General features: G+C 37.9%; 1 protein-coding gene across 1 annotated transcript in view; it reads right to left on the bottom strand.

Moving 5' to 3' along the window:
* Window positions 1-645: 645 nt before the first annotated feature.
* The window catches only part of LOC131900453 (zinc finger protein 844-like), a 42,965-nt gene continuing 25,630 nt past the window's right edge, over window positions 646-17,980 (bottom strand). Inside the window, exons 2-3 of the mRNA XM_059251662.1 lie at window positions 3,368-3,494; window positions 646-1,947 (exon numbers count right to left, since the gene is read on the bottom strand). Coding sequence (XP_059107645.1) covers window positions 761-1,947; window positions 3,368-3,494 — 1,314 coding nt within the window. The 3' untranslated portion in view covers window positions 646-760. The remainder of the gene's footprint in view (window positions 1,948-3,367; window positions 3,495-17,980) is intronic.

The following is a 17,980-nucleotide window of genomic DNA, read 5'->3' as shown; positions in this document are numbered from 1 at the left end:
TGTTTTTTTTTATGTATTTTAAGATAACTGTGCTGTGAATAGGCTTTACCACACTGATTACATTCATAGGGCTTCTCTCCAGTATGTGTTCTTTTATGCAATTGAAGACTACTAAGGCGAGGAAAGGCTTTACCACATTGATTACATTCATAGGGCTTCTCTCCAGTATGTGTTCTTTCATGTCTTTTAAGATCATTGTAACGGGCAAAGGCTTTACTACACTGATTACATTCATAGGGTTTCTCTCCAGTATGTATTCTTTCATGTGTTTGAAGAACACTACGACAAGCAAAGGCTTTACCACACTGATTACATTCATAGGGCTTCTCTCCAGTATGCATTCTTCCATGTCTTTGAAGATGACCGTAACAGGCAAAGGCTTTACCACACTGATTGCATTCATAGGGTTTCTCTCCAGTATGTGTTCTTTCATGTCTTTGAAGATCACTGTTACATGCAAAGGCTTTACCACACTGATTACATTCATAGGGTTTCTGTCTATTATGTGTTCTTTCATGCAACTGAAGATCACCAAGAAAAGCAAAGGCTTTACCACATTGATTACATCCATAGGGCTTCTCGGCTATATGCATTCTTTCATGTCTTTGAAGATGGTTGTGACAAACAAAGGCTTTACCACACTCATTGCATTCATAGGTTTTCTCCCCAGTATGTCTTCTTTCATGTTTTTGACGATAACTGTAATGGGCAAAGGTTTTACCACATTGATTACATTCATAGGGTTTCTCTCCAGTATGTGTTATTTTATGCAATTTAAGAGTACTAAGACGAGAAAAGGCTTTCCCACATTGATTACATTCATAGGGTCTCTCTCCAGTATGTGTTCTTTCATGTCTTTGAAGACCATTGTTACATGCAAAGGCTTTACCACACAGATTACATTCATAGGGCTTCTCTCCAGTATGTGTTCTTTCATGTCTTTGAAGACCATTGTTACATGCAAAGGCTTTACCACACAGATTACATTCATAGGGCTTCTCTCCAGTATGTATTCTTTTATGCCTTTGAAGATGACTGTGTTGTGCAAAGGCTTTACTACAATGATTACATTCATAGGGTTTCTCTCCAGTGTGTGTTCTTTTATGCAATTGAAGATCACCAAGACAAACAAAGGCTTTACCACATTGATTACATCCATAGGGCTTCTCTCCAGTATGTGTTCTTTCATGTCTTTGAAGATGATTGTAACAACCAAAGGCTTTACCACACTGATTACATTCATAGGGCTTCTCTCTAGTATGTGTTCTTTCATGTCTTTGAAGATGACTGTAACGGGGAAAGGCTTTACCACACTGATTGCATTCATAGGGTTTCTCTCCAGTATGTGTTCTTTCATGCATTCGAAGATGACTGTATTGCACAAAGGCTTTACCACATTGATTACATTCATAGGGTCTCTCTCCAGTATGTATTCTTTTATGCAATTTAAGATCACCAAGACGAGGAAAGGCTTTACCACAATGATTACATTCATAGGGTTTCTCGCCAGTATGTCCTCTTTTATGCAACTGAAGAGAACTATGACAAGCAAAGGCTTTACCACACTGATTACATTCATAAGGTTTCTCTCCAGTATGTATTCTTTCATGCATTCGAAGATGACTGTGTTGTGCAAAGCCTTTACCACACTGATTACATTCATAGGGTTTCTCTCCAGTATGTGTTCTTTCATGCATTTGAAGATGACTGGGACGAGCAAAGGCTTTACCACATTGCTTACATTCATATGGTTTCCCTCTAGTACATGTTCCTTGATGTATTTGGAGACTACTATGACATGCAAAGTCTTCACTATAATGAATACCTTCATAGAGTTTCTTTCCAGTATGAATTCTTTCATACCTTTGAAGATGACTCTGACATGCAAATGCATTAACACATAGAGTCCATTGAGAAGATTGGTCTCCTGTATAACTTCTTTCATGCCTGCAAGAATAATTTGCAAATGTGAAAGCTTTACCACATTCATTACACTGTTAAACTTTTATTTCTGTATGAATTAATTTTACAATTTGGTGTAAATGTAAAAAGGAATCAGATCTTAAGGTTTTATCACTTTGCTTACACTCATGTTGTTCCCCCCCAAAATTAAGGATTATTTTGTTTTTGAAGATGACTGTGATGATATGAGCCTTGATTACATGGCTCACACTTATGGCTTTTTTTTTTCTCTATGAAGCTTTTAATATATTTGTAGAGAACTGGAAGAATTCAGAATTTTACCCCCTAATTTCATTGATAGATTTTCCTATACTGTGAATCCTACTACATTTGCAAAGTGAATAGGGACAAACAGAAGTATTTACACATTCCTAGTGCTCATAGGGCTTTCCTTCAGTGTGTTTGTTGACATATTCCAAATGAAGTTGGAAAACTAATTACTTTTATTTGAATCACATTCAAGAAGTCTACTCAATATGGGGCTACTACATATCTTCTAATTGGTCTGAGATGAAGAGGGATACATTGCTTCTTTCCATATCCCTATGTTCATATGGTTTGTATCCAGAGTGACATATGATATATGTAGCAAAGAAAGAATAACAAATAAAAAGTTTCTACATTGCCTCCACACAGCTTAACTTTTTGTTTCTCACAGATATGTGGTATAGAGTTTAAGGTTTCTCCACAACAAACTCCTCTTAACTCTTGATTCTAACTACCCATCTCACTAAACTTAGCAGAGACAGAACAACTATATGAGTAGCACTAGCTTTACTATGGACTCTTTGCTTATTAGAAGGTTTTGGACATACACTTATCACATACTCAATGTGTATACCTTTTGTAATATGAGTGGTATGAAACTAGATGGATTGGCAGTTCTACAGCATAGCTCTGATGGAGCTATGATTCAAATGCTGATATCTCTTAAGGCATTGATTCCTTGTCTTCCTTCTAAAAAGAATGACTTTCAAACACAATTTACTTACCTGCCTTTGAGGTATATGGGTTGTATTTAATGATCATGAATTCACTTTAAGCTATGATCATTTACACTGCTGTATTTCTTTAAAACTTCCAGATACATTAAAATACATCCAGAGGCACATTTGTATCAGCTTGCACATGAAAATTACCTTCCATGTCTTTGAGAACTTTGACAATGCTCTTCAACTTTATGATCTTCCCAATTGTAGCCTAAAATATAGTATGAGGAAATGTATGAAATATAACTGGAAACTGTGCAAAATTTCAGTTACTATTTTCAGTGATCCTTAGAACCATGCCTAATGTATTCACCTCATTCTTTCTCTTTCTCAATCAGAATTAGAGAAGAGCATCAATAGCCAAGAAATAGTTGTCCCCTTATTTTAAAATGTGAAGGAAAATTTTACAGTATTACCTATAGCACTGAGGTTCAGATAGGTCTCCAGCATCACATTGTTGTAGAGATTCTTCTGTGAAGGATCCAGCAATGCCCACTCCTCCTGAGTGAAGTCGACATGCACATCATTATACGTCACTGCATCCTAAAATATGCCATACATAAGTCTAAAACAAAAAGCATGATACTCACAACAATGTAAATGTATACTTCTTTGACAAGAGTCACATAAATCTGGTGCTTTCTACATTTATTCTATAACTCAGAGATTAAAAATATAATCATCAAGTTACTTTAGAAGAAACTGAAATAGGTTTACCTCTATTATTTCTGAATGCTTTTAATGGGCTAACATCTTGCAAGAGAAATGCCTACTAGCAAACATAGAGATAAGCAAACATATCAACAGTACTGAGAACACATCAGAGAAATTGTATGAACAATTACTAACTACAAAAAAGATGAGTAAGCTGGGTGTATTGGCTCATGCATTTAATCCCAGTATTCAGAAGGCAGAAGCAGGAATATGTGCTTCTGAGTTGAAAGCTAGCGTAGTCTATGCATTCAGTTCAGGACAGCAAGAAGTAAATATTAAGAATCTGTCTGCACTGCAAACATCAATCAAACAAACAAAAAAGATAGGATGAACTCAGGCATTAACTCCAGTTCTGTATTTATCTTTCAGAAACCTGACTTGCTCCAGTTTAAATTGTACTTTAATAAATTGTTGCTAGAGTTTTCCTGCCTGGCCCACAGTCAGGACAAATCTCTCTCACCTGCCAGTTCCACAGCTGCTCAGACCCGACCAAGTAAATACAGAGACTTATATTGCTTACAAACTGTATGGCCGTGGCAGGCTTCTTGCTAACTCTTCTTACAGCTTAAATTAATCCATTTCCATAAATCTATACCTTGCCACGTGGCTCGTGGCTTACCAGCATCTTCACATGCTGTTTGTCATCTTGGCAGCTGGCGGTGTCTCTCTGACTCAGCCTTCCACTTCCCAGCTTTATTCTCCTCCTTGTCCCGCCTATACTTCCTGCCTAGCCAATGGCCAAACAGTGTTTTATTTATTGACCAATCAGCAACACATTTGCCATACAGAACATCCCACAGCAATAAATCTTACTAAAGGGAACTGTGCATTTAAACAGTTACACATAGTCAGATGATAGCATTAGCAATATCAATGTTGATCATAAATAATTAACACAGGGAAGGAGAGATGGCAGAGAAGTTAAGAGCTCTTGCTGGTCTTGTATATAGATGGGCTCAATTGCCAGTACTTACATGGGGGAATCCCACAACTGTTCATATACCAAGTTCATGGGTTCTAAGACCATCTTTTGACTACTGTGAGGACCAGGCATATCTGTAGTGCATATCCATGTATACAGGCAAAAGAATCATATTCATAAAAAAATCAAAACAAACACAACAAGCAGGAAGAATGTCACACACCTGCAATCTAATGACTCAGAAGGCCCAGGCAGTATTAATGTCATGAATACTGCCTCCTGGGAAAGAGAATGATATCCTAATTTCAAAATTCAAGCTGGGGGTAAAGCTCAGTAAAATAGCATATGCTTGACATGTACAAAAACATATACTCTAGGCCCATCACCCAATAACAGATATGAAAAAACCTGGAATGTTGGTCAACCTTTAATCTCAGTATGTGTGATAAGGAGTCAGGTGACTCTCTGAGTTCAAGGCCAGCCTGGTCTACAGAGCTACTTTTAGGGCAGAAGGATTACTCAGCCAAAGCTTGTTTTGTCAGAAACAAAAATAAAAAGACAAAATTTTAAAAAGTCAGGTTAGCAAAATGGCTTAGCATTGGATACCAATTCCTTCAATTGTATCTTATGTGATTTAGTGATACCATCTATAATGATGGTGAAGTCAAGACAGCACAAGAAGGAAGCTGGCTGATTTGTTTCAACTACAACATAGTGGAAACATAGAAAAGGAAATGGGTTAAGGCTATAGAGACACATATCACACCCCCCAGTGAGAAATTTCTTCCAGAGAGATTCCTCCTACTAAAGGTTCCACAAGCACCCCAAATAAGATGCCAAGGAGAGACACATGTTCAAATACCTCATCCTGTCTGGGAACTTCTCATTCAGTTGACTACATTCTGACCCAGGTTACTATAGGCTCATGATCATCCATGTAGAAAATGTACTTAGTCACATCAATGATCCTCATAGTCTGCAACAGCCCCCTACACTGTCCAAATGTCCAAAGTATCTTTTGGCACTCAAGACAAATTCTTCACTGTGTCATATTATAAAATCAGAAAACACATTAAATCTTTCCAACATACAAACAGCACAGAAAACCCATTCCCATTCCAAAGGAGAGGAATTGAGACATAGTGAAGAAAGGTTGGACAAAGGGAAGACTGAAACCCAGCAGGGCAACCATCAAATTTAGTAGTCATGTGTCAGACACTTGGGGCTTCATTTTCAAAGGGCTTAGATGGCTCTCTCCCCACAATTTCCCATACATCTTTCTCTTTGGTTACTTCTACTCCATATATGCAGCTTTCCATGGAAGATGTCTCATAGCTTAAGTATCTCAGCATCTTATGTTCTCAAAATACAACCCAGGCTTCATCCTCATAACATCATGCAATAAACTCTCACAGTCTCCTCACTGGAGCTCTTACCATACCAAACACAGATGCCTACAATAGTGCTGGACTGAAAACAGACTAAGAATGAATGATTTTAAATTTTGTATCATTCTGGTTTCCAGAACCAGTTCAACATCAATGATTCCCCCAAGTTTGGCTTCTAAGATATGAATGACCCCTGTCATGCTTGGACCAGAACTGCAGCAGGCTTTGTATGAAGTTGCTTCCTGGGACTGGAAATCACTTTGCCTAATCCCTCCATTAACTGAGGCATAGAAGGATGGATTCTTACACTTAGGGCACCTTGCTAGGCTTCCAATGTAGAGTAAGGGCCTTCTTTTTAATGGTGACAATCTCCCTGAAAATTCCTGCCTCTGTTCAGCATTTGACTGCCATCTGAAAATACATAACGTTGTTTTTCTCTACAACCCGTAGACTTTTCATTTATTTATGATCCACTTATTGATTTTTTTCCACTGTAGTCTTGAATGAATAAGTAATAGCCATCCAAGAGAGTCAATATTCCATCTAAGAAATCAGCCCCATTATTTTTTAATTCTGCCTTACTCAATTTCTTGGGGGCATGGGCATAAGAAAGATTAGGGGCCAAAGTACCACACAAATGAGTTCTATTTTAATTCTGAATGAAATCCTGTGACCTCTAGCTCCACTGTTTGCAGTACCCTCAACAGTACTTTATTCCAAATCCTACAAGAATAACCAATTAAGCTCTGTGTGGAGCTTTCTATGTCCTTTGCTGTCTAAATCTTGAGAACCCCAACATTCCTCCAAAAGTCATCATTCCCAGGTTCTTTGCAGTAACAAAATCACTTTTGGTGTACCACATTCTGTTATAACTTGCTTTTTTCTTGCTCTGATTAAATTATCTAAACAAATGCACCTCAGGTAATGAATGTGTTTTTTGGCTGATTCTGCCAGATCACAATCCATCATTGTGGGAGCTTAGGACAGAAATTCAATCTAGCAACTGAAGGCAAAACCATGAGGAATCTTTGTTTCTAGGCTTTCTCTCTGACATGGTCATTGTCTCATGCCCAGGTTGCTGTCTTATCTAGTGCAGGACAACTTTCTTAGGGATATTGTATACTCAGTGGAAGATCTGTCATCAATCATCAATCATCAAAATCTCTCAAAGACTTATCCATGGTGACTGTGGGCTCTGAAATGTTGACATCTGGAATTAACTAGGACACAGAGACAATAATATATGAGAAGATTTTACAAACCAAAAACCAATGTATCAACTACATCAGTAACATAAATTGCAAAAATATAAACATTGATGATAATAACAACTGGAAACACAGATATGCCAAGAAATGAGGAAATACAAGCTTCTAAGATCAAGAAGAGAAAACTAAAATTGTTTCTCCACAGAAAATCTCCAAACCAAGAAACTCAAGGAACTCCTAACATAATATAGTAATTTACCAGAAAATAAAAATAGGTGAAGGCTCATCATTTTCCAGAGAAACAATATAATTAGGTTATAACTAATAAAAGAAATCAAACAATATAGGTGGTACCACTGATAAAAGGAGACAGAAAGACAGACCTACAAATATAGCATTGTCTCTTAAACAAGAACTATAAGATTCTAATGAAAATCAATATCATAGAAATCACTGACCACTACTCACTCCTTTGCCGATAATAAAAAATGACTTGGGTGAGGAGGACTGTCCCACCAAAATTGGATAGGTTCACTTAAAGTACTTCCATTGTAGAAATTTCTACACTGTAGAAAATAGTTTTAGCTACTAATACTATGTCATTCTCTTTTAATAAGGAATAGGATGTTTGTTAGATCATTTAGAAAAAATTTTGTTGCCTATGATTGAAGATTGAATGTATGTCTGCATCAGAGGAAATGAAAAATTTTCAAACAAAATGAAAGATAATAGTTTTTAAAATAAATATTGTATGATTTGTATTATATACCTAAAGCAATCTGATTTCCTCTAATTGCTTTATGTCATAAGGGCTTTTGAAAACAAGTTTAGCTCCATTTTTATGTGTATATTTGTATGAGTGAGACAGAATGTTTTCCATGTGTGTATAGGTGACACACCAAAGAGTATGCCAGATCCCCTGGATCAGGAATAGCAGGTGGTTAGAAGCCTCCCAGCTTGTGTGCTGGTATCTGACCTCTCCCAAGGAGAATACTTATTGAGTGACATGCGCAGCCCACATAGTACTTTTTATCCAATAAACTAAAAGTCTTTCACAGATTAACCACAAAAGAAATCTAAATAAAGAAATAAGTAAATAAATGATCTCTGGGAACCTAATGAATCAGTATTAAGATGTTGGGTATGGGACCAGGTAGGCTACCCACAGACCTTCCCCACTCTCTGTTACCCAAGACCCAATATTCAAGGTTGCCCCTAGGGCTGAAAGAGAACTCCAGCTGCAGTTACTCCTCTTCCTTTCCATGTCTCCTATAGATTCCAAAGACCATCCTCACCTACTCTTCCCTACTCAGCTCATATCTGAGTCCTATCTCCCAACTGGGGTAGACGCTCCCTGCACAATTACTTGCCACACCTTCCAGAAGACCAGTTAGGATGTCCGCAGATCTACCACATTGTCTCTTACCCCAGACCTGATTTTAAAAGTTGCCCCTATCACTGGAGTAGAACACCAGAGGTAGCTTCCTCTCTTCCCTTTCCATGCCTCCTAAGGATCCCTAAGATCATCTCTCCCACCTTCCTCTTCCCCCAGTTTTCAACACCACCAAGCATTTGCCCTTGAACACACCAGCCAAGAAGAACAGGAACACTCAGTCAACACATACTCTGAAACTCCAGAGAACAAAAAGAACCCAGGAAACAAAACTCCCATCCAACCAAGTCAGAAACCAGCACCTAGAACTAGCATCACCCCAAACCCAGATGCTGAGCATAGGAACATTATAACAGTCAGGGCAATATGTCACCCCCAGAGCTCAGCTATACTATCACAGCAGGCCCTGAGTATTCTAACATAGCTGAAATATAAGAAAAAGAGCTTAAAACAAACTACATGGAGATGATAGAGGGCCTTAAAAAGAAAACAAATAAATTCCCTTACATAAATCTATGAAAGCACAAACAAACAATTGGAGGGAATCAATAAATTCTTCCAAGAAAGTGAGGAAAACACAAACAATTGGAGTAAACCAATAAGCAATTTAAATAAAGCCAAGATAAAACAAATAGTTGAAGGACACAAATAAAATTGTTTAAGACCTGAAAATGGAAATAGAAACAATAAAGAAAACAGAAACTGAGGGAATTCCAGAAATGAAAAATTTAGGACTACAAACAGGAAGTACAGTGGCAAGGCTCACCAATAGAATAGAGACTCTCAGGTACAGGAGATATAATAGAAGAAATGATACATCAGTTAAGGAAAATGTTAAATATAAAAATTTCCTGATGCAAAACAACCGGGAAATCTGGAACACTATGCAGAGACCAAACCTATGAATGACAGGAATAGAGGAAAGAGAAAAAACCCAGCTCCAATGACCAGAAAATATTTTCTTTTTTTTTTTGGTTTTTCGAGACAGGGTTTCTCTGTGTAGCTTTGCGCCTCTCCTGGAACTCACTTGGTAGTCCAGGCTGGCCTCGAACTCACAGAGATCCGCCTGGCTCTGCCTCCCGAGTGCTGGGATTAAAGGCGTGCGCCACCAACGCCCGGCAGAAAATATTTTCAATACAATTATATAATAAATTTTTCCTAATTTAAAGGAGGTACTGATGAAGGTACAAAGAAGCAAGCAAAACATCAAATAGATTGGGCCAGAAAAGAAAGTCCCCTTGTCACATAGTAATCAAATCACTAAACATATAGAAAAAGAAAGAATATTAAAAGTTGCAAAGGAAAAAGACTAAGTAACATATAAAGGCAGACCTGTGAGAATTACACCTCACTTCTCAATGAAGATTCTAAAAGCCATAAGGGCTTGGACACGTGTAACCATAGATGCCAGTCCAGATTACTATATCCAGAAAATTTTCAATCGCCATAAATGGGGAAAATAAGATATTCCACGATAAAGTCAAATTCAAATAGTATCTACATCCAAATCCAGCCCTACAGAAGGTACTAGAAGGAATAATCCAACCCAAGGATGATTGCTGTGGGATGTGTGGCAAATGTGTTGCTGAATAATCAATAAAACACTGATTGGCCGTTGGCTAGGCAGGAAGTATAGGCGGGGCAAGGAGGAGAATAAAGCTGGGAAGTGGAAGGCTGAGTCGGAGAGACACTGCCAGCCACCATGATGACAAACAGCATGTGAAGATGCCGGTAAGCCACGAGCCATGTGGCAAGGTATAGATTAAAGGAAATGGATTAATTTAAGACATAAGAACAGTTAGCAAGAAGCCTGCCACGGCCATACAGTTTGAAAGCAACATAAGTCTCTGTGTTTACTTGGTCGGGTCTGAGTGGCTGGGGGACTGGCAGGTGAGAGAGATTTGCCCTGACTGTGGGCCAGGCAGGAAAACTCAAGCTACAAATGGCGTCCAACGTGGTGGCAAGAGTTCCCACCTAAAAACTGAGAAAAGATTCTAAAACGGAGCTAAAAACAGCTTCCTAATTGTCTCTCTCAAATGAGCGGCAGCTGCTGATTTAAGCTACTTGTGGGTTTCTGGTGTGCACGCTCGACCTGCAGTATGGTGGGAATGAGGCCTTTGCAAGTGGCACATTAAGCTGCATGGTGGATTTAGACTTTGCAGGTACAAAACAAAAAAAGAGGTTTTTGGGCTACACACTGCTTGGATAAAAGCATAGACCCACGATAGCTCCCAGAGCTGGCGGTAAACATAGCCATGTTGGGAAGCTGAGGTGGGTGGAGCCAGCAGCCACAGCTGCTGCAGTTTAAGGCAAGAGATTCACAATAAGACAGATTCAGATGTAATAGTTTACAATGTGTGTAAAAGATACGTAGGCTTGAAAGAGACAAAAAAGGTGATATATAGAGTTATAGAAACAAATACATAGTTTTAAAAAATAAAGTCATTAAAGAGACAGTAAAGGTAGTATAAAAAATAAGCCACGTAAAAATGGATATTACACAGAGAATCTGGATTGTGTTGTCTTTGGGATTTTTAACTGCAGAAAAACATTTGATTGTAAAAGCTGTTGAGTTATGCCAAAATGTATATTTTAAAGGTACCTTGACTTCAAAATTTGGATATAAGGATATGTTGCTTTGGAAAGGAGTCTCTGCTTTTGTTCCCACAGAAAGCCAAAGGCTATGGAATTGTTCCAGATTAAGATACATCAGGTTTGACCAGCCAAGACCCCCTGAAAGGTCTTTGATGACACCATGGCCCAGATGTTCCAACATCCAGAATGGTTTGAAGGCATCTGGCTCAGACAATACAGCCTCATGGACTATTCCATAATTCTAAAATTTTCTTTGTTTCCCCATAAGATACAGCGCCCCTTTCCAGCAGGAAGTAGTAAGAGAAGCTACGCCCAAATTCCCAAATTATATGTAATTTTACTTTGTTAAGGTTAAAACCTTCCTTTTTGAAAAAAAAAAAAGGGGGGGGAAGTGCTGTGGGATGTGTGGCAAATGTGTTGCTGATTAATCAATAAAACACTGATTGGCCGTTGGCTAGGCAGGAAGTATAGGCGGGGCAAGGAGGAGAATAAAGCTGGGAAGTGGAAGGCTGAGTCAGAGAGACACTGCCAGCCACCATGATGACAAACAGCATGTGAAGATGCCGGTAAGCCACGAGCCATGTGGCAAGGTATAGATTAAAGGAAATGGATTAATTTAAGACATAAGAACAGTTAGCAAGAAGCCTGCCACAGCCATACAGTTTGAAAGCAACATAAGTCTCTGTGTTTACTTGGTCGGGTCTGAGTGGCTGGGGGACTGGCAGGTGAGAGAGATTTGCCCTGACTGTGGGCCAGGCAGGAAAACTCAAGCTACAGATGATAACTACACACATGAAAACACAGTAAATAAATAATATCACATCAGTAAAACCAAAAGAAGGGAAACACATACATACAAACACAAACAAACATACTCTCATACACATACCACCACCACCACTAATAACAATAACAAAATAACAGGAATTAATAATCATTATTCCTGATATCTCTCAATATCAATTGCTGTGGGATGTATGGCAAATGTGTTGCTGATTAATCAATAAAACACTGATTGGCTGTTGGCTAGGCAGGAAGTATAGGCGGGGCAAGGAGGAGAATAAAGCTGGGAAGTGGAAGGTTGAGTCAGAGACACTGCCAGCTGCCACGATGAGAAACAGCTTGTGAAGATGCCGGTAAGCCACGAGTCATGTGGCAAGGTATAGATTTATAGAAGTGGATTAATTTAAGCTATAAGAACAGTTAGCAAGAAGCCTGCCACGGCCATACAGTTTGAAAGCAACATAAGTCTCTGTGTTTACTTGGTCGGGTCTGAGAGGCTGTGGGACTGGCAGGTGAAAGAGATTTGCCCTGACTGTGGGCCAGGCAGGAAAACTCTAGCTACAAATGGCGCCCAACGTGGGGCAAGAGTTTCCACCTAAAAACTGAGAAAAAAAGATTCTAAAACGGAGCTAAAAACAGCTTCCTAATTGTCTTTCTCAAATGAGCGGCAGCTGCTGGTTTCAGCTACTGGTGGGTTCCTGGCGTGTGCGCTCGACCTGTAGTTTGGCGGGAATCAGGCCTCTGTAAGTGGCACATTAAGCTGCGTGGTGGATTTAGCCTTTGCAGGTACAAAACAAAAAAAGAGGTTTTTGGGCTACACGCTGCTTGGATAAAAGCATAGACCCACGATAGCTCCCAGAGCCGGTGGTAAAGTATCACGGCCATGTTGGGAAGCTGAGGTGGGCAGAGCCAGCAGCCACAGCTGCTGCAGTTTAAGGCAAGAGATTCACAATAAGACAGATTCAGATGTAATAGTTTACAATGTGTGTAAAAGATATGTAGGCTTGAAAGAGACAAAAAAGGTGATATATAGAGTTATAGAAACAAATACATAGTTTTTAAAAAATAAAGTCATTAAAGAGACAGTAAAGGTAGTATAAAAAATAAGCCATGTAAAAATGGATATTACACAGAGAATCTGGATTGTGTTGTCTTTGGGATTTTTAACTGCAGAAAAACATTTGATTGTAAAAGCTGTTGAGTTATGCCAAAATGTATATTTTAAAGATACCTTGACTTCAAAATTTGGATATAAGGATATGTTGCTTTGGAAAAGAGTCTCTGCTTTTGTTCCCACAGAAAGCCAGAGGCTATGGAATTGTTCCAGATTAAGATACATCAGGTTTAACCAGCCAAGACCCCCTGAAGGTCTCCAATGACACCATGGCCCAGATGATCCAACATCCAGAATGGTTTGAAGGCATCTGGCTCAAACGACACAGCCTCATGGACTATTCCATAATTCTAAAATTTTCTTTGTTTCCCCATAAGATACAGCGCCCCCTTCCAGCAGGAAGTAGTAAGAGAAGCTACGCCCAAATTCCCAAATGATATGTAATTTTACTTTGTTAAGGTTAAAACCTTCCTTTTTGAAAAAAAAAAAAAAAAGGGGAAGTGCTGTGGGATGTATGGCAAATGTGTTGCTGATTAATCAATAAAACACTGATTGGCTGTTGGCTAGGCAGGAAGTATAGGCGGGGCAAGGAGGAGAATAAAGCTGGGAAGTGGAAGGTTGAGTCAGAGACACTGCCAGCTGCCACGATGAGAAACAGCTTGTGAAGATGCCGGTAAGCCACGAGTCACGTGGCAAGGTATAGATTTATAGAAGTGGATTAATTTAAGCTATAAGAACAGTTAGCAAGAAGCCTGCCACGGCCATACAGTTTGAAAGCAACATAAGTCTCTGTGTTTACTTGGTCGGGTCTGAGAGGCTGTGGGACTGGCAGGTGAAAGAGATTTGCCCTGACTGTGGGCCAGGCAGGAAAACTCTAGCTACAATCAATGGCCATAATTGCCCAATGAAGACACAAATTAACACTATGGATTCAAAAACAATATCCATCCTTCCACTGCATACAAGAAACACACTTCAACGTCAAGGATAGAGATTACTAAAAGGTGAAGGCTGGGAAAAACACATTTAAAGCAATTGGAACTAAGAAGCAGGCTTCTGTAGCCATTTTCTTATGTACAAAAATAGACTTCAAACAAAAATTAATCAAAACTGATGGGGAAGAACACTCTTTATTCACCAAAGGAAAACTCTACCAATATGACATTTCAATTATTAATATCTATGTCCCAAATACAAGGTCACTCACATTTGTAAAAAAAAATACTTCTACAGATTAAATGACACAATGAGTCTCACACAGTGTTTGATAGTGGTAGACTTCAATACCCCATCTTCACCAATGGACAGGTTATACAGATGAAAACCAAATGGAGAAATATTGGAGCTAACAGAATTTATAAGGCAAATGAACCTAACAGATATTGCAGAACATTCCACCCAAAGAAAAAGAATACACTTTCTTCTCAGTATGACATGGAATTTTCTCCAAGGATGATGACACACTTGGACACAATTCAAGTCAACAGATACAAGATAATTGAAATAAGTCCTTGCATCCTATCAGACCACCATGGATTATAGCTGGATATTTAAAAAAACAAAAACAAAAAAACAGAAAGCTTAAAAACTCATGGAAACTGAACAACACTCTACTGAAGAAAATGGGTCAAGGCAGAAATAAAGAAGGAAATTAAAGAATTTCTAGAATTCAATGAAAATAATTATACAACATATCCAAATTTAGAGGATACAACGAAAGGAGTGATATGAGGAAACTACATAGAGTTGAGTGTCTACATAAAAAAAGGGAAAAAAGCCAGGTGGCAGTGGTGCACACCTTTAATCCCAACACTTGGGAGGCAGAGCCAGGTGGATCTCTGAGTTTGAGGCCAGCCTGATCTACAGAGCGAGATCCAGGACAGGAACCAACACTACACAGAGAAACCCTTTCTCAACCCCCCCCAAAAAAAACCCAGGAAAAAAATGAAAAGATCTCATACTAGCAACTTAACAGCCCACATGAAAGCATAGAACAAAAAGAAGTAAATATATCCCAGAAGAGGAGACAGAAAGAAACTATCAAGTTGAGGGCTATAATTAACAAAATAGAAACAAAGAAAAATAAAAGGAATCAATGAAAGAAAAACAGAGTCAGTTCTTTGAGAAAAATCAACAAGATAAGCAAACTCTTATCCAAACTACCTAAGAGACACAGAGAGAATATCCTAATTAATAAAATAAAAAATGAAAGGGAGCCCATAACAACAGAGAATGAGGAAAGTCAGAGAATCACAAGGAAATACTTTAAAAACCTGTACTCCACCAAATTGGAAATTTTAAAAGGGATAAATTTCTTGGTAGGTACCACTTACCAAAGTTCAATCAACATCACACAAACAATTTAAATAAACCTATAGCACCTAGTAAAATAAAACAAGTCATTACAAGTCTCCCAACAACAACAAAAAACAAAACAAAACAAACAAACAAACAAGCAAGCAAAAAACAAACCAAGGGCCAGATGGTTTTAGCACAAAATTTTACCAGACTTTCAAAGAAGAGTTGAAACCAATACTCTGCAAATTATTCCACAAAACTTAAACAGAAGGAACACTACCCTATTCATTTCATGATGCCACAGTTATACAGATATCCATAAATTCAGGCTCTTGTTTTTAAATGATCATAGATAATTTATATCAGATGCTGTTACATCAGATATGTTGAATCTGAGACAGCAGACAGTGGAAAATTGGGTTTCTGGACTTGCCTTAACAATCTGGAGATTGCAAGACTATAGAGGTAGACAGACTCTGGGGATTCCAATTTGAGGTATTCAATGGATTGTAAATGGAGGTAGAGCTTTCTCTATTGTCTACTTGATTATATTTAGCAGTCACTTCCCAAATTACCACACAGCAGCTTACATTAAATATAAATGCTTGGCTGATGGCTCAGGCTTATTACTTCCTAGCTCTTACATTTTAATTAACACATTTCTTTTGATCTATGTATTGCTATGTGGCTTGTGGCTTATCTGTTCTCTGGCATCTTGTTTCATGGGCAACTGGACAAAGTCTCCTGACTCTGTCCTTTCTTTTCCTTGTGTCTATATCTGTCTTTCCCACACAGCCTTATACTACCTGACTTTAGGCCAAATCATCTTTTATTATCAACCAATGAGAGCAACAAACATTTACAACATACAGAAGGATCCTCCCACAGCATTTCTCCTTTTCTGTCTAATCAAAGAGGAAGGTTTTTAATTTTAACATACTAAAATTACAAATAACAAAATAGTTACCAAATAAGAATTACAGTTACAATATCTACTCTATTTGTATTTTGACAAAATCAAAGAAAACATTTAATTATCTATCCTAGCTTGGTGAGTCTAAATTTTTGTCTAGTTTATTCTTTATCTCAATTAATGAAACTATAACTATCTTGTCTTCAACTCCATCAAAGACCTTAAAAGGAAATTATAATAGCTGAGTATGCAGGAAGTGCAAGCAAGTGACTTACAAATAATGTAAGAAATGACAGAAGCAGCTGGCTGCCTAGACAGTCACTCAAGTTTCCTTTGCAACATTGAGGCATCCAATTTTGGCCTACAGGCTTAGCATATCTGATAGACTTTTCTGTAAAGCACAGAATTTTTAAGGACTATCCTACCTTGTCTTGGCAAGGTTTGGTAGTCAGTTTTCTTGCATCCTGTTGCTCCAGTTTGGACAATAACTGTCAGTAACTGAGGCAAGAGAAATTTCTTTGCCCACATGGCTAGCTTTTGCCATAAAGAAAATGAACCTCATATGGAGTTTTTTCAATGTCCATCACCTTTTTGGAGTATGTTTCTGCCAGGAGCCGATGTGTCATGAAAAGCCTAAATTATTAAACATTATAAATGCCATATCTGTAGGTCTTTGAAGTGTCTGAAGATTACCTATGTGAAATATAACATTGTATATCTAGAAAATCTAACTAAAATGACTAGAAGTCTGATTTATGACTATTAATCTGAATTTTTAATTATAGATTTAATTGAGATATATAAACATAATGCCTAAACAAGAGTAGAAATATATAGAGAGTATAGCAAACATGACTTTAATTTGTATCAATAAACTAAAATCCATACCAATGTAAAATATTTTGAGATTAACAGTAGGTTTTTGGATTAAAGTAGATTCAACAATCTAACCTTTTTTACATCATTTTTATATCATATCCCCCTTTTTCCTTAGAAAGAGATTGAGTATGACCAATAACAATTTAGAACCAACCACCCTTAGATGAAAACAAACATTCATAAACAATATTTTGGAAATTTGGGTATAGTTCTCTAGACCACTTCCTGCTCATTGTGTGTACTGGTAATCTTATGGGAACCCTGAGAAACTTTAGAAATAAGTCAAGTCCTGATTGGAGTATTTTGTGTGGTTGGTCCATCTCAAGCAGCAGCCTTGAAGCTGTTTTGTATGCAGAACTCAGAGGAAACTGTAACAGAGGTGTATTGAAATGCTGGATCATCTGGGCCATCTGTTTTTATTAGAGACTGGTCTCCTTGTTCTGAAAATATATAAACCTTTAAAGGTAACATATATATCTGTATTAATATAAATATAAACTGTATTTATACAAGCCAGCCAAAGATAATTTTTTGTTTTATATTTGAGCAAGTAAAACATGTCACATGTCTTGTAGATACTTTAGGTTTATTTTCCCATGTGTGTATTCAGGATTTTCAGGGCATCTTCCTTGATCAAACCTGATTTTTCTTAAACCTGGAATGAATCCATAGCATCTCATTTTCTGTGGAAATAAAAGCAGAACCTCTTTCCCAAAGAAACATATCTAATTTAGCAGCTTTTATAACCAAATGTCTTTTAGCAGTTAGCTCATTACCAGTGAAAAATCCAAAGAAAATACAATAAAAAATAAAATCTAGACT

The sequence above is a fragment of the Peromyscus eremicus genome, unplaced genomic scaffold (assembly GCF_949786415.1).
Source record: "Peromyscus eremicus unplaced genomic scaffold, PerEre_H2_v1 PerEre#2#chr22_unloc_1, whole genome shotgun sequence".
In the NCBI taxonomy this organism is placed as follows: domain Eukaryota; kingdom Metazoa; phylum Chordata; class Mammalia; order Rodentia; family Cricetidae; genus Peromyscus; species Peromyscus eremicus.
This window is presented reverse-complemented; position numbering and strand designations above follow the sequence as displayed.